Source organism: Durio zibethinus, chromosome 4 (genome assembly GCF_047325235.1).
Source record: "Durio zibethinus cultivar Kanyao isolate XHJ-2024 chromosome 4, ASM4732523v1, whole genome shotgun sequence".
In the NCBI taxonomy this organism is placed as follows: Eukaryota; Viridiplantae; Streptophyta; class Magnoliopsida; order Malvales; family Malvaceae; genus Durio; species Durio zibethinus.
The window spans coordinates 14,076,079-14,101,220 of NC_143165.1; the positions used below are offsets into that span (position 1 = coordinate 14,076,079).

At 34.8% G+C, this 25,142-nt stretch overlaps 1 protein-coding gene across 1 annotated transcript; it reads right to left on the reverse strand.

Moving 5' to 3' along the window:
* Positions 1 to 17,515: 17,515 nt before the first annotated feature.
* Positions 17,516 to 23,388, reverse strand: LOC111287854 (TMV resistance protein N-like). The gene is made up of 6 exons (XM_089759735.1): positions 22,771 to 23,388; positions 20,883 to 21,981; positions 20,182 to 20,222; positions 19,482 to 19,722; positions 18,440 to 19,312; positions 17,516 to 18,356 (listed from the first exon to the last, which is right to left on the reverse strand). The coding sequence occupies exons 1-6, from the start codon at positions 23,250 to 23,252 to the stop codon at positions 17,613 to 17,615; spliced, it is 3,480 nt and encodes a 1,159-aa protein (XP_089615861.1). The 5' UTR covers positions 23,253 to 23,388; the 3' UTR covers positions 17,516 to 17,612.
* Positions 23,389 to 25,142: the final 1,754 nt, after the last annotated feature.

The following is a 25,142-nucleotide window of genomic DNA, read 5'->3' on the forward strand; positions in this document are numbered from 1 at the left end:
GGTCAGGAGGCTGGTTGGGAGGCTAGTCGGGGGCTGGCGACAGCGGCGCCGTACCAACTCTCTGACTTCTGTCTAATTCTCGTTTTGTTTTTTTGTTTGTTTTGTTTTTTTTTGTTTTTTTTTATTTTTTTTTATTTTTTGTTTGTTTTGTTAAATATTATTATTATTAAAAAAATAAAACAGTAGACCCGGACAAAATTGGTGTCTACAGCTGCCCCTCTTTGCACATTACTGAGAATCAGTAATAGGGCAAAGACAAAGATAACGATTTTGTCCGAAAATAAATCGTGATATTTTTTTGGTTTTACAGAAAAGGGTTCCTCTTAACAGAGTTTCAATCAATATTTTTGAAAGTTTAAAAGGCTCTTTTTAACAGAGGCTCATCAACTTTAAAAATTTTCATCTAGAAAAAGCTCCTCTCAACAGAGGCTCCACAACTTTAAAAATCTCATCTTGGAAAAGCTCCTCTCAGCAGAGGCTCCACAACTTTAAAATTCTTATCTTGGAAAAGCTCCTCTCAGCAGAGGCTCAACAACTTTAAAATCTCATCTGAAAAAGTTTCTCTCAACAGAGGCTCCACAACTTTAAAATCTCATCTTAGAAAAGCTCCTCTCAGCAGAAGCTCAACAACTTTAAAATCTCATCTAGAAAAGCTCCTCTCAACAGAGGCTCCACAACTTTAAAATTCTCATCTTGGAAAAGCTCCTCCCAGCAGAGACTCAACAACTTTAAAATCTCATCTGGAAAAGCTCCTCTCAACAGAGGCTCCACAACTTTAAAATCTTATCTTGGAAAAGCTCTTTTCAGCAGAGGCTCAACAACTTTAAAATCTCATCTGGAAAAGCTCCTCTCAACAGAGGCTCCACAACTTTAAAATTCTCATCTTGGAAAAGCTCCTCTCAGCAGAGGCTCCACAACTTTAAAATCTCATCTTGGAAAAGCTCCTCTCAACAGAGGCTTCACAACTTTAAAAAAGCTCCTCTCAACAGAGGCTTCACAACTTCTTCACAACTTTAAAATCTCATCTTGGAAAAGCTCCTCTCAGCAGAGGCTCAACAACTTTAAAATCTCATCTGAAAAAGCTCCTCTCAACAGAGGCTCCACAACTTTAAAATCTCATCTTGGAAAAGCTCCTCTCAACAGAGTCTCCATAACTTTAAAATTTTCATCTTGTTTTCAAATTTGAGTTCTCATCTTTGAACAATTAAATTTCCTCTTTTGAATTCTTTTGTTTGATCATTGTCTTTACCAAAATCTTGTTTTTCATTAAGAAATGGAAAATTTCTATCTTTGTTACAACTTATCATGAATGCATGTACTGAGTGCTCATAATGCAATGCATGTAATGCAATCAAAATCATTCATTGTAGTAAAAAAGTTCTCGAAATCTCTTGCTTTCGACTTCTTTTATCCGAATTCTTATATGACCAATCTGTTCTCAACATCTGACCACAATATTTTGTTTTTTTCAAAAGTCTGCAACATCAATGTCTTGCCATGCTTTTTTCATCCTTTTTCATTTGCCTTTGTCAACTTTAAAAGTAATGCTGAGATCTTTCATGTTTGTTTTTCTTTTTATCATTTTAAGTTCAAGATAAATAAAATGCAATCACATTTCTCTGATGGACAAAAAAAAAATCAGATAAGGATAAAGGAAAGGATAGGCATTATTTTCAAAGGAAGGATAATGTATTTCCTATGGCTGATAACAAGTGTATGTCAAAGTGTTTAAGTTGAAATAAAGGTGTCAAAAGAATGATCACAAGATAATCATGAACAAAATATTCTCAGATTCTTTCTCTAAAACTAAATCAGATGACTTTCTTGATTATTCAGAGTTCATCAAACTACACTTGCCCCTGCATTGTGGGATCTTTTCTTGATGATGCTTTTGCTTCACATCTAAGTCGTCTTTTCAGGTTTTCAACTTAGATAAGTAATCATCTTTTTCTCTCTTTTTTTTTAAGCAAAATATTTCTTCACAACATCTGAATTTATTGGGGTAGGTAAATCACTTCCGTCCATTTCTGCTAAAATCAATGCCCCGTCAGAAAATGCCTTTTTCACCACATATGGGCCTTCCCAATTTGGTGTCCATTTCTTCTGATTATCATGTTGATTTGGAAGGAATCTTTTTAGCACTAAGTCTCCTTCCCTAAAGCAACGGGGATGAGTTTTCTTGTCATGTGATCTCATCATCCTCTTTTGATATAATTGACCATGACAAAGTGCTGACAGTCTTTTCTCTTCAATAAGGTTTAACTGCTCATAGCGATTTCGAACCCATTCTGCTTCCTCTAACTTTACCTCCGTCAAGACTCTCAGTGAGGGAATTTCCACTTCGACTGGTAGCACAGCTTCCATTCCATATACCAAAGAGAACGGTGTGGCTCCAGTAGACGTTATGACTGATGTTTTATAAGCATGCAAGGCAAAAGGTAACTTCTCATGCCAATCTTTGTAAGTTTCAATCATTTTTTTCAGGATTCTCTTGATATTTTTATTCGCAGCCTCCACTACCCCATTCATTTTCGGACGATATGGTGCCGAATTATGATAGCGGATATTGAACTGAGTGCATACTTCATTCATCATTTTATTGTTCAAGTTTTTGGTATTATCAGAAATAATTGTCTCCGGAAGTCCATATCTACATATTATCTCTCTTTTCATGAACTTACATACCACAGATCGAGTCACGCTAGCATATGATGCAGCTTCTACCCATTTGGTGAAGTAATCAATCATTACAAAAATGAATCTATGCCCATTCGAAGCTTTTGGAGTGATGGGACCAATGACATCCATGCCCTACATAGAGAATGGCCATGGAGGAGCTAGAACGTGTAATGTTGATGGCGGAGCATGAATCTTGTTAGCATAAATCTGACATTTATGACATCTCCTAGCATAATCAATACAGTCGCCCTCTATTGTCAACCAATAATAGCCAGCCCTCATAATTTGTCTAGCCATCATATGACCATTTACATGTGCTCCACAAACTCCATCATGCACTTTTTCAATAATCTTTTTTGCTTCAGCTGTATTTACACATCTTAAGAGGACTTGATCTCGACCTTTTTTGTAAATGATATCTCCATCAATGAAGAAACTCATAGCCAATCTTCTGATAGTCGTCTTATCATTTTCTATTGCATGTTCTGGGTATTGCTGGCTTTTAATGTATTGCATGATATCATGATACCATGGCCTTCCATCAATTTCTTTTTCAACACTTGAGCAATATGCTGGTACATCTTTCACATCCAACTTGATGGGTTAGATTTCAGTATTTGCATCTATTTTGATCATTACAGCTAGAGTAGCCAGTGCATCAGCAATTTGGTTTTCCTCTCTAGGTAGATGCTCAAACTGAACTTCTTTAAATTGTTTAACCAACTCAGAGATGTATTTATGGTACCGAATCAACTTAAAGTCTCTTGTTTCCCATTCACCTCGTAACTGATAGATGACTAGAGCTGAATCTCCAAACACGTTTAACACTTTGATCTTCTTTTCAATTGCTGCTTGTAGACCTATAACACAGGCCTCGTATTCAGCCACATTGTTTGTGCAATTAAAATTTAATCTGGCTGTGATTGGGTAATAATGTCCATTAGGAGATATCAAAATTGCCCCAATACCATGACCCAAAGCATTAGCAGCTCCATCAAAATACATCCTCCATGATTTTTTAATAGGTTTATTTTCTTCAATGGCCATCACATCCTCATCGAAAAAATCTAATTTCATTGGCTCATAATCTTCAACTGCACGATCGACGAGGAATTCAGCTATTGCACTCCCTTTAATAGCCTTTTGAGTCACATAAATGATATCATATTCTGAAAGCATAACTTGCCATCGTGCTATTCTTCCTGTCAATGAGGGCTTTTCGAAGATATACTTAATAGGATCCAGCTTTGCTATGAGCTAAGTAGTGTGATAAAGCATGTATTGTCTAAGCCTTCGAGCTGTCCAGGTTAATGCACAACACATCTTCACTAATGGTGAATACTTTGACCTATAATCAGTGAACTTCTTACTCAAGTAGTAAATTGCTCGTTCTTTCTTATCAGTTTCATCTCTTTGCCCCAGCACACATCCCATTGAATTTTCATGCACTGTCAAGTACAAAATCAAAGGTTTTCCTGGCATTGGTGGCACCAACACAGGTGGATTTGACAAGTATTCTTTGATTTTATCAAAAGCTTCTTGGCATTCGTCATTCTATTTTCCAGGATCATGTTTTCTGAAAAGCTTGAAAATAGGATCACACTTATAAGTGAGTTGAGAGATGAAGCGAGCAATATAATTTAATCTCCCTAAGAAGCCTCGCACTTTTTTTGAGGTATGATGAGGAGATAAGTTTTGGATGACTTGTATCTTAACTGGATCAACTTCAATTCTTTTTTCACTGACTACAAAGCCCAATAGTTTTTTTGACTTGGCTCCAAATGTACATTTGACAGGATTCAACTTCAACTGAAATCTTTTCAACTTGTCGAACAGCTTTTTAAGATTGACTATATGATCCTCTCCTTCACAAGTTTTTACGATCATATCATCCACATACACTTCTATCTCTTTATGCATCATATTATGAAAAAGAGTCACCATTGCTCTTTGATAAGTGGCACTAGCATTTTTTAACCCAAAAGGCATAACTTTGTAACAGAATGTTCCCCACATGGTCATAAATGTGGTTTTCTCCATATCATCTCGAGCCATCTTGATCTAATTATAGCCTGAGAAACCATCCATAAAAGAAAATGTGGAATGCCTCGCAGTATTATCCACTAGAGTATCGATATGAGGTAAAAGAAAGTTATCCTTGGGGCTTACTCTATTCAAATCTCGATAATCGACACACATTCTCACTTTTCCATCCTTCTTAGGAATTGGCATTATGTTGGCTACCCATTCAGGATATTTTGCCACTTCCAAAAATCCAGCATCGAATTGTTTCTTCACTTCCTCTTTAATTTTCAGCAGCATCTCTGGTTTCATGCGCCTTAGCTTTTGCTGCATCGGCTTACATCCTGGTTTTAAAGGTAACTTGTGCTCTACAATATCAGTGCTGAGTCCTGGCATATCCTGGTAAGTTCACGCGAACACATCTACATATTTTTGGAGCAGCTCTTTTAGCTTCTATCTTTCAGTTGGTAAAAGAGATATACCAACTTTAACCTCTCTTTTATTCTCACCATCTTCTAAATTTACTGATTCAGTAATTTCTTAGTGGGGTTCAATTGGCTTATCTTCATGTTCTATTAATTTTAACAAATTAAGAGGCAATGTGTAGTTATCTGAATCTTCCTCGTTATCAAGTTCATCAACATGAATTAAGTTTTCAAAATCAAATCCGAGATTAATGCCATGATTATCTTCATGTTCATTGTTTGAGACCCTGCAAAAGGGTAATATGAAGAGAATATTGGCACACAAAAATGGAATGGCAAGAAAATGTAGGAAAGAAAATGATGAAAGGTAAAATGAAGATAAAAACAACAGAAAAAATACGGATGCATCTTCTAAGTCTTTTATTAAAATGACAAACATAAACACACCATAAAAGATCTCTTAATACTCGTAGAAAGTAATTAGGGATTTAAAGTTTCACATTACTTTTCCAAAGTTTTAAAAACAACAGGCAGCTCTGTAACTTTCCAATTATCCAGCTCAAAATCTAAAGGACAAGGGTACATGAACAGATCTTCACTTCGACTCTTTTTTTTTTCATCATCCACCATTTGAATGGCTAGCTCTGAAAATTTTTCCATAAATCCTACACTTGGGGCTTCCGGTAAATCCGGATAAATGTATCCTCCCGAGTGAAAAGAATCATAGAGGTATGGAATGACTATGGGCTCTGACTCTAGCTCATATCCCTTAAGATTAGCTATCATCTTATTTCTTTTCTCATTCACCATTCTTGTTCTGTCCCCTCTTGTTGGCTTATATCCCAAGCCAAACTCGTCTCTCTTTTCATACATAGTCGATGGCTTCGTGATTCATTGCAGGTTCTTTTCAAGTTCGGCTTCAGGTCTTCATCCCATCTTGGTAAGCTGTTTGACTACCATTTAATAGTCGTAGATAAGTGTGGCGAACACAATTTAGATCTTTCAGCTATATATGTTGCATTGGCAATCTCGAAGGATCTATAAGAGCATTCTAAAGCTTCATATGTCGATTTCACATAAAGAGTATTTATCGGTTGAGTTACCAATAAATCTTCTTCTCTTGCCATACATGTTAGCTTCCCTTTAACAATGAATTTGACTTTCTGATGTAATGAAGATGGGACAGCACCTGCCATATGGATCCACGGCCTACCCAATAAACAACTGTATGAAGTAGAGATGTCCATAACTTGAAATTTCATATTAAAAATGCATGGGCCAATCTGTAATGGCACTTCTATATCTCTCAGCACTTCTCTTCTAGTTCCATCAAAGGCTCTTACTATCATATGACTAGGTTTCATATAAGATCCATCAACAGGGAGTTTTGCCAGAGTAGTTACAGGCATAACATTGATGGATGAACCATTATCAATCAAAATCTTAGCCATTATATGACTTTTACATTTCACAGTAATGTGAAGAGCCTTGGTACTTCCTCTACCTTCAGGGAAAATCTCTTCATCACTGAAAGAGATATAGTTTGAAATCGTCAGATTGCCAACAAGCTGTTCCACATATTCAACAGAAGTAATGTGAGACATATATGCTTGATTTAACACCTTCTGCAAAGCATTACGGTGTGACTTCGAACTGAGTAATAATGACAATAGCGAAATTTTAGTTGGCATCTTGTTAAGCTGTTCTACCACGCTATACTCACTATGTTTTATTAACTTTAAAAATTCACCTGCTTCACTCTCAGATACTGGCTTATGACGTTCTTTTTCTGGGGTTACGTCAAGACCACTATGACTTTCATTTTCTTATCCTACCTTGGCTTTCTCCTTTTTAGCTTTTTCTAGAGCCTCTGGGGTATAGCACCTGCCACTTCTAGTTATACCTCCTACACCCATTATGTTGGCAGTATCTGGGTTGACTACAACATCATAATCATACTTCCAAGGTACTGCTTTATCATTCTGATATGAAAAAGGGCCAGAAACTTTAATTGTCACTACTGGTCGAGAGACGGGCTTTTTAACTTTGATGTTGGCTTTTCATCATAATAGATAGTTACCGGTCTACGCCCAAACTTATTCTTTGAATCAATGGTAGACACTTCAACTTTCACCAACTCTTTTTTCTCTTGGTAAAACTTCATTCGACCTTCATCCATCAATTTTTGCACCTCTTGATGGAATTGGTGACAATTCTTGATAGAATGCCCTATAACACCTCTATGATAATTGCAGCTTTCAGTTGAGTTAATTACTTTAGAGCAATTTTGAGGTTCTATTGGCTTCAACATGTCAGCTTTGACCAGGGCTTCAAACACTTTAGCCATAGGAGTTTTGACCTATTCTATTCTTCTTTTTATATAGCTTGTTTGCCCATCAACCAAAGCATTTATTGATGGTCTAGTATGATTTGGTAGAGGGTTTCCATTGACATTTGGAGTTTCTTGTTGGCTGGTATCAAAATTTAATACTCCTTCATTGATTAATCCTTGCACTTTACGCTTTAAAGCAGTACAATGCTCAATGGAATGACCTGGATTCCCATAATGATAATCACAATGTGCATTGGGGTCATACCATTTGGGAAACGGAGGTTTCAAGGGTTTAATGATAATAGGAACAACTAGATGTTTCTCAATAAGTCGAGGATACAAATCTGTGTATGTCATGGGAATGGGATCAAAATGAGGTCTTTCCCGATTGTTATTATTCTGTGAGTTTCTTTGATTGCTATTTGGGTAGGTTGGTCGAGTAAATGGTCGAGCTGAAGGTGCAAGGGTGTAATTGGATGGTTGAAGGCTAAAACTTGATCTGGGTAGTGGTTGTTGGGGTCCCCGGTAATGGTATGGTTGTTGAGAGATTTGGTTTGTGGTAGGGTAGTAATGGGGGTATGGGTTATACGAAACAAAAAGATGGTGTGGGGCATTTGTGTGAGTGACAACATGTGTCTCCTGCTCTTTCTTCCTTAAGGTAGCTGTCTTCTTTTTAGACCCTTCAATTTTACCACTTTTGATAATATTCTCTATCATCTCCCCTGAAATTACCATGTCAGAGAAGTTTTTCGTGGTATTTCCCACCAATCTGTCATAATACGGGGCCTTCAGTGTATTGACGAATAGCACAGTTATCTCTTTTTCAGTCAGTGGCGGTTGGACTTGGGCTGCTGCATCTTTCCATCGATGTGCATATTCTTTAAAGGTTTTCGTCAATTTTTTCTCCATATTTTGTAATGACAATCTATCAGGGGCTGTATCCAAGACATGCTTATACTAAGCAAGAAAAACTTTGGCCAAGTCTTTCCATGAACGGGTCTTGCTTCGATCTAACTGCATGTACTATTTAGCTGCTGAACCAGTCAAACTATCATGAAAACAATGTATCAATAGTTTGTCATTATGGGTATGACCCATCATCTTTCTACAAAACATGGTGATATGAGCAGATGGACACTTTGTCCCATCATATTTCTCAAAATTTGAGGTCTTAAATTTTGGTGGGATAACCAAGTCAGGCACTAGGCTGAGTTCATTGGCGTCAATAACCCCATAAGTGTCATTACCTTCAACTGCTTTAAGCCTCTCTTCAAGTCGATCATACTTGTCTTAAATTTTTGAATTTATAACAGGTTCTGACATTTCATGAGACTTCTCTTACTTAACAGGGTCGTCAAGATTTGGTACCATGATGGGATCGACTGGGATGAGTCTTGAATTGGCATTCAAGTGGGTCAATTACTGATTTACAGAATGATTGACATAGGGGTATGGCTGCGCACTTGGTGGTTGTATGTGTATACCCTGAGGAACTTGAACCTGAACTTGAGGTAGAGTGAATCCAGGAGGGTATAATGGCTCTTCCTCATCTCCTGTCCTTGATGCACCAGCAACTCCTTTTCTTTTCATTGATCCAATCAATAGTTATCTTAATTCAGCCATTTGTGCCTCAATTTTTTATTGTATTTCCATCACTTTTTCTTGTATCTCATCCTGTACCCTTTCGACCCTTTCAAATCTAGCTGTATTCTCTTCTTCCATGGCTCGAGTCTAGGAACGAGTATTATATCTATGCGAAATTGACGGGGTTGTGGTTCCTTGGCTTTGCTATCCTTGAACCTTAGTTTATTAACCATGAATTAGATCGCATGATATAATGTCGTTGATATTATTGTTAGTATGAAAATGTATTCATGAAATGAATGAAATGCAAATTAGGGTATTGTCTTGGATCGATCGAAACAAAAAGAAACTTTTATTAACCATGGGAGTCTTTACACATCATCCGATCATTCTTGCATTAAAGCCATAAAAACATTTGATTTGAGCATATTGCTCCCTAGCTTCATGCAAAAAGTGCAATAACTTTGACTGTGGCCTTGGGTTGGTACAATCTCTCATTCCAGTGCTTCCGCCTTTTCAACCATGTTGCTTGCTTTTCGGATAGCCTTGTAGATTTGAGCGGTCAGGTGTTCGATGTATTACTGCCTCCTTAAACTTTTCGCTCTCCACATCTCTCGAGCATCTACCTCCATATTGCAAGTGTGACCCAATAATCTTCTCTATCTTACCATTCAGTCAAAATCTCGTTTATGTGCCTCTGATTACTTGTTAATTGAAGCTCCAAACTCATTAATTCATGCTCTAAGGCTTTTTTCTTACTTTGCAAATCGGAGTTCTTGCTTTGTTCCCTTCTTAGTTCAGCTTTTAGCTTTTCACTTTCTCTTTGATGCCTTGCTACCTTTTCAGAGGCTCCTGAAAGTTTTTCTTTCCATTCATGTTGCTCTTTGGTGAGTGTGGAGATTATTTTTTTGTTCTCTCGAGCTCTGTTCTTCCAATATTCCACCATGTCCCGTAGTTCTTCCACGTCCTTCTTGGATCCCTTCAAAGGTCTACTATCTAACCTTAATTTCTTATTTTCTTGATGCAAATCTTACAGATCCTCTTTCAATACTTTTCATTCTTTAGTCAACTTCTGTACTGCATCATTTTTTATCATCAAATCATATCTTAGTTGGTTAACCTGATCCATCATAACCACCTTTTCTTTCTCTAACCTTTTCTTTTCAACCTCAAACTCTCGTTGAGCGATCTCAAGAGTAGACAATACCGGTACTGAAACAGGAGGCGACAATTTTTCTGAAATATCAGCTGGTAGAGGCCTAATTTCGTTAACCCTTTTCATCCTCCACACAAGGTAACCTTCAGCAACATTATCTGCAAGTCTAGCTGGACTCATTCGGTTGACCTGCTTTCATGCTTTGATGATTTCACGAATCTTTTTCATATAACCGAGTGTTCCATAATCAAACTCGAGTGAACCAAGCCTATGAGTCATAGGGATGAACTGTCGTGAATCATATTGTCTTTGAACCATAAGGGGCACGTAACTCATTGCCCCCCATATTCCTAACAGAGGTACCCAGGACTCGTCTCCATAACTATATAAGATAGCCGTCGGAAGCATCCATGGTGCCCTCCATGTTACATCTTCATTAGTGAGCTTTAAAAAGAATGCCAACCACTGACCTTTTGTCCAATCTTTTCTCCATTCTTTAGTCATAAACTCCTTGATAGGACTGAAATGCACGGAGAATGGTCGAAATGATGTCTTCTTTTTTCCTCAAAAATGGCTTCTGAGCCAGACAAACAGTAACTGAGCACACCCCATAAATCGTCCTTCACCCTTTTTTCGATAAAAATTAAGTGATCTAATAGTTTCTGCCAAAATAGTTGGTGAAGGGTTTATACTTTTATCTAATTGCTCAAAGAAATCAACCACTGATGCTTCTATATGTCCTAAAACCTTAGGGAATATCATCAATCCATAGATGGCCAAAGCAAACACATCCAACCCCTGATCGGTATTAATATACTTTCTTATGTACTCGAGCAGAAAAGCTGATGGAATGATGTCAACCCTATTTTTTTCTTTCTTGTGCTTGTCTATCTCTTCAACCTCCACTTGCATGATCTTGGCTAATTTTTTTCTATATCCGGTGGTCTTATGCTCTTTCCAATAGATCTTGTCTTGATTGGTAGACTCTATCCGGAGTAAAGAAGAATATTCTTCGATCGTGGGAGCCAAATCTTCTTGGTTGAATACAAAGCATCGATAAGATGGATCCCAAAACTGTATTGCGGCTCTCATTAGCTGTTTGTCAACCTTCACAAACATAAGTAGTGTCACATCCCCGTATTTCTTGAAAAAAGATTCTTTTTGTTTTGTTCTCCACTGTTTCCAAATGGCTTCCAGTTCTGATATATTATTCTGACTGAGATCTATATGCACTGACTGTGGTAGCACCGATATGTGACCATCTACTAAGCAATCTCTTTCTTGCCTCTGAGTACCTTCTGAATGGCTCTTAACCTCTAAGTAGCACTTACACACAGATGACATCCTTTAGGTTTTTTGAAAGTTTTTTTTTTTAGATTGGTCCAAAACAATACCCTTTTAAAAAGATGGTACCTATATGATGCATGCAACAAAAATTGAAGACAATAAAACAAATCAATAATGTAAATAAAACAAATAAATAAAACTGAGTAAGCATAATAGAATATACATAGTGTCCTAATTTAGGTAATCTTTTCGCAAAAGGGACAGTATGGCTCTATCCTAAAGTTGGACTTTACGGCTCATTTTATGCTGGGTTAAGATTTGCATGTCTAAAGGTTCCCAGACTATTCCTCACATCATCGTCCATTATAGACTAGTAAGGCTCCCCGATCCTCACCCATTACAGGCTACTAACGGAATGGGTTCAATCTGGGTGGAAGTGTTTTGCTAGCAAATACAGAGATTATCACCTCACGAGAGCGTAGCTACTTCATTTCCTCCTAAAAGGGATAGAGATTGGGTTTAGAGCTCATGCATGAATATGTAGAGTGTGTGCAAAATAACGTATTAATTAAAATATCATAAACACAAACTTAAAATAAAATGACAACCAACATATATTTTTGAAAAATCAAAATAAAGGAGATTAAATGAAATGTCAAATAAAACCAATTAAATCCAACGATTCTTAATGGCGCATAATTAAAAGTTTTAGCTTAACTCTAAAAAATGTCCCTAGGGGAGTCGCCAAGCTATCATAAAGGTTTTGGGACCGCCAGACGTAAAAGACGAGATGTTTTAAAAATCGAGAAAAATAAAAAAAAGAGTCGCCACCAATCTTTGTTAGGGTGTGATTGGCCACCCAAAAGGTTATCCTTTTAATAAAACTATAAAAACGGATTTAAAGTTTATCAAAAAGATAAATTTTGATCTACAAAAAATTAGATTGGGTCCGGGAGTCGGTTACGCGTGGGGAAGGATTAGCACCCCCACAACGCCCATGAATTGGTACCATTTAATTACGTGTTATTTTCGGTGTTAGATAAAAATAGTTTTAATTTGAAATTTAACACTAATTCCCTTTAAAAAATATTTTTGCTAAAATTTTTATTTAGGAATATTGAGAAAATCTTTAAGTTAAAGAATTATCTTGAAATTCTCCAACATCTAGGCAGAATTTGAAATAACTCTTTTCGCTTAAGATTTAACACAACAATCCTTAAAATGAAATAACCCTCTTTATAGAAAATTGTTGGTGACTCTCCAACATCTAGGCAGAGTACCAAGAATTATTTCTTTTGGAATGTTATTTTTATTTTATTTTGTAATGTTTCAAAAAGATTTTTTTTAGTATTATTTTTTTATTAAAAAAATTTTATCAATAAATTAAAGAGAGAGTAATGCAATCAATTATTGATGATAACATGCTAACGTATATCATGCTAATAAATGTCATGTTAAATGAAATGCAATTTAAGAGTTGGATTCTTAAATATAATGAGACCACCCCGACTCTCCAACATCTAGGCAGAGTTTAGGTGCGACTGTTTATATTTAAGATTTCAATTTTATTATACTTTTTATTTATTAATCTTATTATTAATACGAATTAAGAAATCATGTGAAAAGACTTCACGAAGTAAAATTTCCTAAATACCCCATCATCTAGGCGGCATTCAGGAACAAATTGCTTCAAATAGAATTTTCACACGTGTCCTTAGGATTTTTTTTTTGGGACTTTGGATTTTAAGGATTTTGGATTTTTAGGGGTTTTAGAAACCTAGGATTAAGAAATAGTGCTTAAGGTTTCGTTTTTAAGAAAATACGAACATCTCTAAAAATCTCCAACATCTAGGCGGATTTTTGAAGCAAGTTCGATTTTAATAATTTTTGAAAATTAATTAAAAAATTTTTATGTTTATTTATTATTAACAATAATTCCCCAACATCTAGGCGGAATTATTGTTTTAGAAAAATATTTTTATTCCTTCCAACATCTAGGCAGGGAAAATTATTATTATTTTTTAAAAGTATTTTAATATATTTTTAATTATTATTTGTTTTTTATTTTATTATTATTAAAACGATTAAACATTCATTTTAACAAATTTATAAATTTATTATGCATAAATATAAAAATATATTTAAAATAACAAAAATAATAATAAAAAATTAAAAAAAAAATTTTTACCTGAACCGGACCGGTCAACGCTGGTCCGGACGGTCTGACCGGTTCAGCGGTTGGATCGGCGGTTCGGGCGATCTGACCGGTTCGACGGTCGGATCAACGGTCCGGACGATCTGACTGGTTCAGTCCGTCCACTAGCGGTTCGTATGAACCGATTCAAGGCTGGCTGGAACGGGTCGTTAGGTCGGGTTGTGCGGATCTCGGGTCGGGTTCGGGTCAACGCGCGGATCCTTCTTTGGTTAAAACAGCGTCGTTTTGGGTTTTATTGAAACGACGTCGTTTTGGCTATTGATAATTTATATAAAAATCAAAAATATTTTTTTTTCATCATTTTTTCGGTCTTCAGAAAAAAAAATAACCCCTTTTTTTTTCTTCTCTCTTCTTCTTCAGCCGCACGCTGGCCGGCCTCGGTGCTGCCACCACTCGCCGGTCGCCGGCCGTCATCTCCGGTGGTCGAAAAAACCCCAAAATTCTCCCACGAACTCTTCTCGACCCCCTGAGCACAGATCTGACCTCCTTTTCACCAAAAACGGCCTTGATTCGCGTAGATCGAGTTTTGAAGTTTTTGGTTTTTCTTTTCTCTTTTTTTTCGGTGAAACTGATGATTTCTTGGCTTTTGCAGGTGGCTCGGCGTTGAGGTTCCTCGCCGTGGGGAGGATTGTGTTGTTTTTTTTTTTTGTTTTGTGTAGATCTGTTTTCGGTTTGGGTGCTTTGGGGGGTTGCGTGAAACTGAGTTTTTTTACGTGTAAGAATGGGGGTCTGTCTGGGGTTAAATGGGGATTCCAAAGGGAGACTGAAGGGGATTTCAGCTAGCTCCTTCTCTCCCTTGAAAGGGAAATTGCTGGAGATTTTTAAAGGCTTCAATTAGGAGGATCTAGGTGGCTGTAGGGTAATTGGTTGGTGGCTGTAGGGTGGTTGGTCAGGGGCTGGCGACAGCGGCACCGTACCAACTCTCTGACTTCTGTCTAATTCTCGTTTTTTTTTGTTTTTTTTGTTTTTTCTTGTTTTTTTTTGTTTTTTGTTTGTTTTGTTAAATATTATTATTATTAAAAAAATAAAACAGTAGACTCGGACAAAATCGGTGTCTACATCATGGATCTCACCTTAGAAAAAAGTGAGTCTCGCACCTTTTGAATAAATAAACAAAAGGTAATGGACTCTATTAATAAAAAACAAAAAAAATAAAAATTAAGAGATTATAACATGGTAAATTAAATGGATGACACAAGGCAGCCTCTTGTTGAGATTTGCATACCAATATATACGATTCTCCTTTCACAACTTTATTGTTCAAAATGGGACTTGATGGATACCACAAAACAGAAAACAACTTGTCTTTCCTCGTATATAGCTCACCTTTTTAATATATTGTTATTGAAATCTGCATATCAATATATTGGTCCTTTTTTCAGCCCCACCAAACATATGTAATCATCCAATCACGCTTTTTCCTTGCCTCAATTCAAATTGCAATTGACCTTAATTTCCATCCAAAGTCAATACTATCATTTTTTTTTTTTTTGGATACGATACTATCATTGAGTGCTTTCGTTAATAGTTTTGTTATGCGTGACCAATTATTAGACCCATTAATTAAACAAGGTAGGTTTTGGATTAATTTGATTTAGATTGTCACAGCATTCATGAACTGTTCATCATTTGCCAAGGCCTGCAATGATTCAATGTCCACATATTCCATATAATACTGTAATCGTCCAATCATATATACTTTGTTCAATTTTACGATAATACATTAATAAAGTGACCTATACAAAATTCTACATTTTTAAAATAATGATACATTATAAAGGAAGGCAGCAAAGGGCAAAAAGAAGAAAACTCTTACATTTACACAGCTTATGATGACTAGCAGCTCAGTAATTCAGCGTCAATTTGGAGATGTCCTGTCCAGCTTCTGTTTTTGTCTTCTTCCTCATGCATAGATGGCCAGCTGTTCTTTCCTCCTTTTATGCTAAAATGTATTTGCTGCTTGGGTGTCTTTTAGTGGCCAATGGCCTTGCAAGATAGAGCCATGTCAGCTGCCAAAATAGCAGCAACCAGCAGCGTCAATTTCAGGAGAGGACCAGTCACGTTACTGGCAACAGCTGGGTCTTCATGGAAAGCTTTCTTAGGTGGCTCCAATCATCCAATAACCTTCCTTCCGTGTGCTATATCAAGTCCAGTTCTTCAACAATGGAGAAGGTCTCTTGTGCAACCTGTGACAGCTTGTGGAACGGCAGCAGCTCACAACTTCATTCAAGAGCTTTCGGCTTCAATGTTTAGCACCTTGTGGTGCTTTGACAGCTAGCTTCTTTGTCTCTCTCTCACTTACAACACAGCTGGCAGCTCCTCTTCATGACAAAAATGTGCAGCTCCTTTGGATCTTCTAAGTCAGCCAATAATGGTGCCATTTAGAGCCAACTCAGCAGCCATAAATGCTCTCAGTTTGGAGAATATTCGGGTATAAGCAGTGGAGGTCACAGCTGGATCTTCAAGCAGAATTTGAGACGCTTGTGTGGAGGATTTTTAAGTCCCCAAAGTTAACCAATGACTAGCCATTCTTTTGTCCAGTAAAAAGCCACGTCATCTTCATTCACCAGTCAATTTGTGGATAGTTTGGGTTGTACACAGCCTCACATTGGAACAGCCAGTTTGTTCCTTTTCTTTCTTCCCTAAATGTGTGACATGCAGCAGCTTGCTTGCCAGCTGTCCCTTTCTCTTTCATGCAGGAATCATGCAGTCTCATTTTGTGACAAATAAGTGGCTGAGTTGGCAGGTACATTGTGTGCAAAATTGAAGAGGCTGATCCATAATTTTGGAGTAAATCGGGTAGTACATTGGCAGCAGCTAACACTTCTTCTTTCAGCTCACTCAAGGATCCATTTCAGCGCTCTCCACGCGAGTCAGCACCTGGTGTCTCTCGGCTTGGCAACTAAATCTCCCCTATGGCTCAACAAAAGGATGTTCAACAGCTCAAGTTGACAACGGACAGCAACTCCTCAAGGCGTGGCCATTGCTTGCATGTTTCTTGCCCCCGTAGCTGGTCTTTAATCTTCCAATTTCACCTACAAAATAGATAATAAAAACAAATTACGTGGAAATTTGAATTAAATTGCTAGATTCAAGCAAAAATTAATCAAGTAATAAAATTAATCAAGTAAGTCCTATGATAATTTTATAAAAAATAGAATTATCATGCCTACAAGAAAGTAGGAATAAAAACTCAAAGTTTAACTCGGTTCATTCAATTAATTGATTATTTTAAGAGATGATATCCAACAAATCTGAATTTTAAATTTCAACATTTATAACTCTTTTTATCTTTAAGCTACAATCTTCTTTGCAAAAAAATTAAAGAATAAATTGTTCAAGCTTGAATAGAAATCCTAGACCTGATTGGTTTATATTTAAATGATATTTTAATATTTGTTATTGTGTTTATTAATTTATACCTTAGTTCTACTTTATCTCATGTTTTCTTTATTAGCAGGCGGCACAATTTTTAATTCCTTTGCCTGCTTGATTTTTGGGAAATAAAATTTTTATATAATCCTTGGGAAAAAAAATTACATATGATCTTGTTTCGGAATATACCAAATTAAAAAACAAGATTCAAATCTCCTTTTTCCAAATTAAAAAAAAAAAATAGCATTTTACTTTGTTGAAATACTATTTAAGGCAAAGACAAGATGACTATGCTCTAAACGACATCAAAAGATTTAACCTTCTCACCTTCCTCACCTTTTTATGGAGTTTGTGCTATCTATTTTATTTCACCTAATAATTATTATCCTTCAATTTGAAGAAAAAATACAGATATAATGCAAATTAGATTTATAAAAAAATTACAGAAAATAAGGCAGTCCTCTTATTTTATTGAATAACATGCAAATAAATGAAAGGATTCATTCAAGTCTAGTGATTACTATTTGGAAGTTTACTTTAATGTTTCTTCCCCATTATAAGGTTTAAAAATTTTTCCAAGCGTTTGGGGTGTGGTCTTTCTGCTGGGCCGTCACTCTCATCAATTGGTCCTGTTGCCTCGTATATGTTACGTTTTCGTTTTACAAGGACACCACCATTCCCTGTTGACCCTTCATCACCACTCATGTCTTGATGGATATCGTCGTGATCTGCACAATTTGGTGGACTGCTGTGTTGCTCTTGTATTTCTTCCATCTCTTCCAAATCTTTCTCATACACTAATCGAACCCCACACTTCACTTTGAAATTTGGAGTGGATCTGATTGAGAACTCAATTTCATTGCATTCTTGATTTGCCCAATCTGTGTTTGATGAATTCTCAGTTTCGCCACATTTGTCCTCTAAGTAAAATGGAAATATCACGCCACGAGAATAATAACGCAGCCAAAGGTGATCCTTCATGGTCAGAGGCCGCCAATATTCTGGTCCCAAAACAAAGCCAATATGTCCAAATTCTGGAATACCTCTACAACGGATAGAAATGCTATAGCAGCTGCCCTTCTCCTTCCAAAAAGCATCATCATTAGCGGAGGCACAGACAAAAAAGCAGCAGAAAGCAACTCCCTTCCACTGACTATCATTCCGAATATTAGGAGGCAGTGCTATCTTTATTGAAGATTCATCCCCCTGATGGCGGAACCATTCTAGGATTTCACTTCCAGGTATAATAATGTCGAATAATTGTCTTGCATTTGCAAATACCTCCAAAAAAAAAATCCCGTTGTTTGGCAACTAATACAATAAATTCTAGAGAGTAAGATTCAGAGAGAGAGATCGCTACCAACCTTAAGGTGTTTTTTTAGCATTTTTAACGTATTGTTTTTCTCAGCCAATTTGTAGCAGTTAAAAGCGGTTATATATCTGCAATCTTCTGAATTGCATACTTTTGTTGGATCTGCAAGTACTTCCAGAGAGGAACAACCATCTACCCACACTCCTTTTATACTTTTTAGAAGCTCAGGCAGAGCTTTAAGCTCCCTGCAATCTGACAACCTAAGAAAATGAAGCTTGGAAAGTCGACCGAGAGTTGCAGGTAGGTGGACGAAATTGTTACTACTAAGATCAAGTATTTTCAAAGAAGATAAGCAGCAAATATCACTAGGAATAGCTCCTTCCCAAAGATTGCAGTCACTTAGATTCAACTTTGTTAAAGAGCTCAAACCTGACAAAGGAGGTAACATCAGAGCCATGGAATTCGAACTTCCTCTTTGCAATACATTGAAGAGAGAAGGCAAATTCAGTCGCAATTTTGATGGCGGTCCCTTGCATCCATTGAAAGACAGAACTTTCAGACTTCTAAATTGAAAAATGAAGGATGGAGGTTTTCCTATGGCAGTTTTACTTAAATCAAGCTCCTCCAAAAATTCTACATGCTGCAAATTCTCTGGTAAAGTTTCAACTTTAGAACAGCCAGCGAGATTAAGAGTTTTAAGACATGTCAACCCATTTATGCTGCTTGGGAGACTCACAAGGTTATTGCAATCTTTCAGATTTAACGAAACAAGATTGCTGAGATGTCCTATTGAAGAGGGAAGTTCTACTATTCTGGAACAACCTTCCAAAATCAGACTTTGGAGATATGGAGCCCTTGTGAAGTCTGGCGTCTTGATCAGGTTTTTGGAACCTTTGAGGTTGACTAATTTCAATTTAGGTAAAGGCTGTTGACAACAACAATAAAATTAGAGAAAAAAAAAGAAAGAAAACATAGGAAAACTCTTTTTCTTTTTTTTTTTTTTTGGTTATTTTCATATCTTATTAAGATTTTTTTTTTTTATAATTAGTCTCAAAATAAACTAAAAGGCAAACTTAGAATGAAGTAATTCTTACTCTGTTTCCCTTCCATAGTTGTTCAATGTGGCTATAAGGTAGGAGAAGTGCAACAAGGTTGTCTGGTTGGAAGCTTGATGGCAATGATCTAAAAGGATATCCACTCCAATCTAAAAGCCGTAACTCATTTGAAAGATTTTTGAGATCTTGAGTAATTGGGAGATAAAAGACTTTGAGCAATCTTAATTTTTTCATATTCAAGAAGGCATCAGCATTCAAAGTGAACGTCTTGTTCTGTTCCCTGACAACCAAGGGCAAAACAAAAATGAGCTTCAAAATATCGAAGCTTTCAACACCTACAAAAGGCAAGAATCAACATTCATTCGTATCTATCATTGTTTTCTTCTTTTTGAAACACAACATTTTTAGTTAATACAATCAATTTTCCTACCACATGATTTCAATTTCGTATTGGTTATGTTTTAAGTTTGAATGGTCATTAGGTGATTACCTATGACCTACTTTAATTTTGATTAGTTTCATGTTCAAATCTAAAGAATGAGAGGATGAGAAAATGTAATGGGTAAGAATGTTGGTATTTCAAGTCCAACAACTAAAACTACATAAAAAAATGCAAATTAGGACAAAATATTGATAATATATATGTTCTAGTAATAATAATTCAATTAAATGAGACAAATTAAGATCAAATAATAATATATAATATACACATAGATACATGTGCGTGTTTGTTTTTTACCCTTTATTGTCAATGATCATGCCCTCAATTCCGTCGGTAGCCTAAAAATCAAGAGTAAAGCATTAGAGGATAGAAAGTAAATGCTGTAAAATATTAATAGTTAAATTTTAAGAAGATGAAATATAGGAGACCATAATACATAATATTTTCTCAACAAAATTTATAGTAAGAGAAATTTTCCTTTATTTAAACTAACAAGATAATTTTAAATAAAAAAATCTAGAATTTAGTCTCAAAATAATGCGAATGAAACATTGTCTCAATAGCAAGAAAGTTGCTTAGTTTTGAACTTTCATGTTTAAGTTTTATCATACATGATTTAATCCATTTTATATTGGATTTGATAGCTATATTTGCAGGTTTATTTATTGGTCTAATTATTCATTTTTATTTGATTCTGATATGAATGTAGTACCTATTTATGATCATAACTTTAATGAAAAACTATAAAACTATAATAAAATATACACTTAAGTAGTCTTACTTTTATTATTTGCAATTATTTAGTCTTATTCTTTCATATATTCAAGAATATTAGTATGCAATCTCAAGTTTTTGGTTTTATCTTAATTACAAAATCTTAATGTCATACTAATAACTTACCTAGCTAATCAATTTTTTTGGTATATAATTTAGCATGTTGAGTAGAGTCAAGATTCTAAATAAATACATAAATATGCAATGTTTATGGAATAACTTACTTTGTTTTTTGTTAGCACATGATAGACATCATTTTCCTCCCATAATCTACAACGTTTTCCAGGTTCATCAACTGATTTTTGTCGAACAATTTTTCTTCCCATCTCTTGTAGCAAATCGTGCATCCACAAAAATTTGCGCGAAGTAACTTTTATGGGAGACTTCTCAATGAGACGATTTATTCCAATTTCTGCGAAAAAATCACAACCATCTAGTATGTTAGTTACGAAATCTTTCTCACCCCCATTGAAGAAGCATGCAATATCTAGAAAAATGTTCTTCTCCGTTTCTTCTAATCCATCAAAGCTTATTAGAAGTCTGTCATGAATTTCCTTGTCAAAATCTCTTTTAAGTCTTTCAATTGCACTTCTCCATTGAGCTGCATCTCTACCGCACAACAAACAACCGATAACTTCAAGAGCTAAGGGAAGACCACCAGTGTATGTTACAACTTGTTTAGACAGCTCATTGAAATCATTTTCTGGCACTGTATCACTCTTGAAAGCTTTCAAATTGAAAAGATGAAGTGCTTCATCGACATCCAGTGTTGCAGGCTTATACACATCATCCACTCTGTAGGATCGAAGCAAATGTTCATCTCTTGTTGTTACAATGATTCTGCTCCCTAAACCGAACCAATCACGCCTTCCAACCAAGCATTTTAAATGTTGAAAGTTATCGACATCATCAATAACAACCAGAACCTTCTTGTGAGATAGCCTGCGACTAATCATGGCATTCCCTTCATGAATATTGAATAGATTGAAACCTTCTTCCAACAATATATCAGAAAGAAGTTGTTTCTGTAAAGAAACAAGTCCACATTTCCCGGAAACTTCTCGAACATCAGCAAGAAAGCTTTTACCTTTAAAATGAGAGGACATTTGGGTATAAACTACTCTTGCAAGAGTAGTTTTACCAATGCCGCCCATACCACAAATTCCTATAATGCGGACATCGTCATCACCAATGTCTATTTTCGAATGTAACTCTTCCAAACGTGAGTTAATTCCAATCAACTCATTGGAAACAAACGAATATGTTTGACGTAATTTTGTTGATATCTTTTTAACAATGTTTCCAATAAATTCTGATTCATGCCTACAAACACTAAAAAGAGAAATAAACTTTAGTTGGTAATTATGAAATTAAGAGTCAAAAAATAAGGATACAATAATCTTTTATGGAACAAATTTAGGATGCTCTTAAAGCCTCAAGTTTCTAATTAGTAGCTTTAGTAATTGAAATTAATTAAAATTTATATTTAATGCATTATCAATATATAAAATCTATATATTATCGGTGAATTGATGATGACATCTAATTAAAAAAATAAACATAAACCTTTAAAATAAATATACAAAAAATTAATATTTTTTAAAAAATTACTCATTAATGAGATGATATCAACCGATTCATTAATAGTATACAGAATCCATATACTGATATTACATAAATATAAAACGAATTAAGTATTACCAAATATCTATAAGGTTAGAAGAAATTACTTATGATTTTATTTTTTCATAAATTGCTAATATATAATTAAATCATTACTAGCAACCAAGTCAAAAAAATTCTTAATACATATTTTATATAACTTTTTTATTTTAAACAAAACATGAAACATGGTGATCACTTGTATTTTAAGAAACAATTTTATTCCTAGTAGAGTTTGGGACCAAAAACAGAGCAAGAACAAGGGGGAAGACTATGTTACGACATCATGAAATAGAAATGATCCTTTAGTTAAATGAAATTCTATAATAATACACAAGATTAAAAATGTTTTTTAAGATTATATATCATGCAATACAAAAAACAACAAAAAAAAAAAAACAATTTTATATTCATTAAAATTGGAAACTAGAAAAGGAAAGAGTTTGTTGCCTGTTTTTTAAATGCCATCCCGTGATATCAGCCACTTCACTCAAAGCTTTTCTCCACTTTTGGATCTCATCTTTATTTTCCTTGTATCTCTCTTCATGTTTGGCAAAGGCCTTTTCAACTTTCCCAGTCTGTTTTCTTAAATCAGATGGATCCACATCATAGAAAATTGGAAAAACTTTATGTCCCCTCTGCTTTTTTTGTTTAACAATCTCAGCGAGCTCTTTCAAGCACCAACCTGAAGAAGCATATGTTTCTGAGAAAACGATCACAGAACACCATGATTCTTGAATTGCTTTAAACAGTTCTGGTGCGATTTCTTCTCCAGCCTCAAGCTTTCGATCATCCCTGAAAGTCTCGATTCCACTCCTTATTAAAGCAGCAAATAGATGATCAGTGAATTTTATGCGGGTATCTTCACCTCTGAAACTCAAGAAAACATCATATTTCTGTCGAGAAGAAGAAGAAGATGGCAACGATGACATGAGGAGGTGGAAGAGGAATATATCTCAAGCTGTTGTTTGAGTAGTTCCTTTTGCTTCTATTTATCAGAAACTAAAAACACGGTCAAGTTTGAGCATGAAGCTCAAACTTGAGTAAAGTAAACGCTAGACAACGACTAAAAGAGTCTAGTTTCCCTGGGAAATAGTAAAAACAAACATTTTTCAACAATTTTCTTTGACCTTCTTACTATGGGAATGCTTGAAAAAGCTCTAATTTCATTAATTCCAAACTCTTTTTAAACAAATCTCCGCCTAGTGATGGTGTTTTGGGTCAAAGATCTATTATGATGTTCTTTCCAGGAGGAATCCACTAGGAAAGAATGGTAAATTACTATGGGTAAAAATTGATTAAGTGATGACTGAGAGAGACAACTTCTTTTCTCTTTCCAAATATTGTTGTTAAAACAATCAAATTTTTTTAGCTAAAACCATTTTTCTTGGCACACGTATCACATGATTTCAATTTCTTATTGGTTATGTTTTAATTTTGAGTAGTCATTAGATGATTACTTACGATTTTTCACTTTAATTTTGTGGACCAATTAGGTGATTACCTATAGTTTTTTTTCATTTTATTATATAATATATTTAATAAATATAAGATACGAGAAAGAAATAAAAAGAAAAAAAAATGATTTAACTTTATTTTTTAGATTTATTAAAATCAATAATTAAAAAAATGTAAATTTGTTTTTTATGTAAGTTGATCCCTCCTTGTTATATACTATATATAACATATAATTATATATAAATATAAAAATTATATTTATTATGTAATTTGAATCAGGCTAGGTTTTAAATGTTAGAGTCAAAGTCCTAAATGAGTCTTTTTTTTTGTTCAACCCTCCAAATAGCAAATGAGTTTTAAAGTTTGAACGGTTACCTTTGAACATATATAATTCTAACTTTATAAAAGAACTACAATAAAAAAAATGAAAGGATGTAACATAAGGAAAAATGTAAATAATATATATGATCTAGCAACCATGGTTCGAAAATAAGTCAAGATTAAGTAATAATACATATACATATATACATTGATACATGTATATGTATGTTTTTGTACCCTTTAATGTCGATGACCATGCCTTCAATTGCTTCTGCAGCCTAAAAATCAAAAGAATGAAAGATAAGAAGACACAAAATGCATGGTGTAATAAAATTAATAGCTAATTTATAAGAGGAATGAACTAAAACGGGACACAATACTAAAGATTTTAAATGGTTAGGTTAATTCTCAATAAAGCTTAATTAACATTAAAAGAAATTAGTTTGGTTTTATTTAAATTAACATGAGAAATTTAAATAGAAAAATCCATAATTTTACTATAAAATTATAATGCAAATGAGGTTTTGTCTCAAGTTGCATGTATCATTACATGTGAGTTTTGATCCAGTTTCATTATCTATTTATTTGAATTTTTATATGAAATAAAATACTTAATTATGATTTTAATTTCATAAAAAAAACTATAAAACTATAATAAAATATACACTCAAATAATCTTAATTAATTTATTCTGGCCAAAAAAAGTAGTGTTATTTTATAATAAATAAACAATAGTAATATTTTTCTTTCGTATATTCAAGAATACTCATTCGTAATCCCAAAATTTTGGTTGTATATATCCTAATTACAGAATCTTAATGTCATGAGAGTAAAATATATACCTACTTAATAATTTTTCGTGATAGTCAATTTATTATTTTGGGTAGAGTCGAGATTCAAAATAAACAAATAAATGCGTAATATTTATGAAATGATTTACTCTGTTTTCCATTAGCACGTGATAAATATCGTTTGTCTCCCACAATCTATATTGTTTTCCAGGTTCACCAAGAGATTAAGCCATTCATGTGATTAAGCCATTC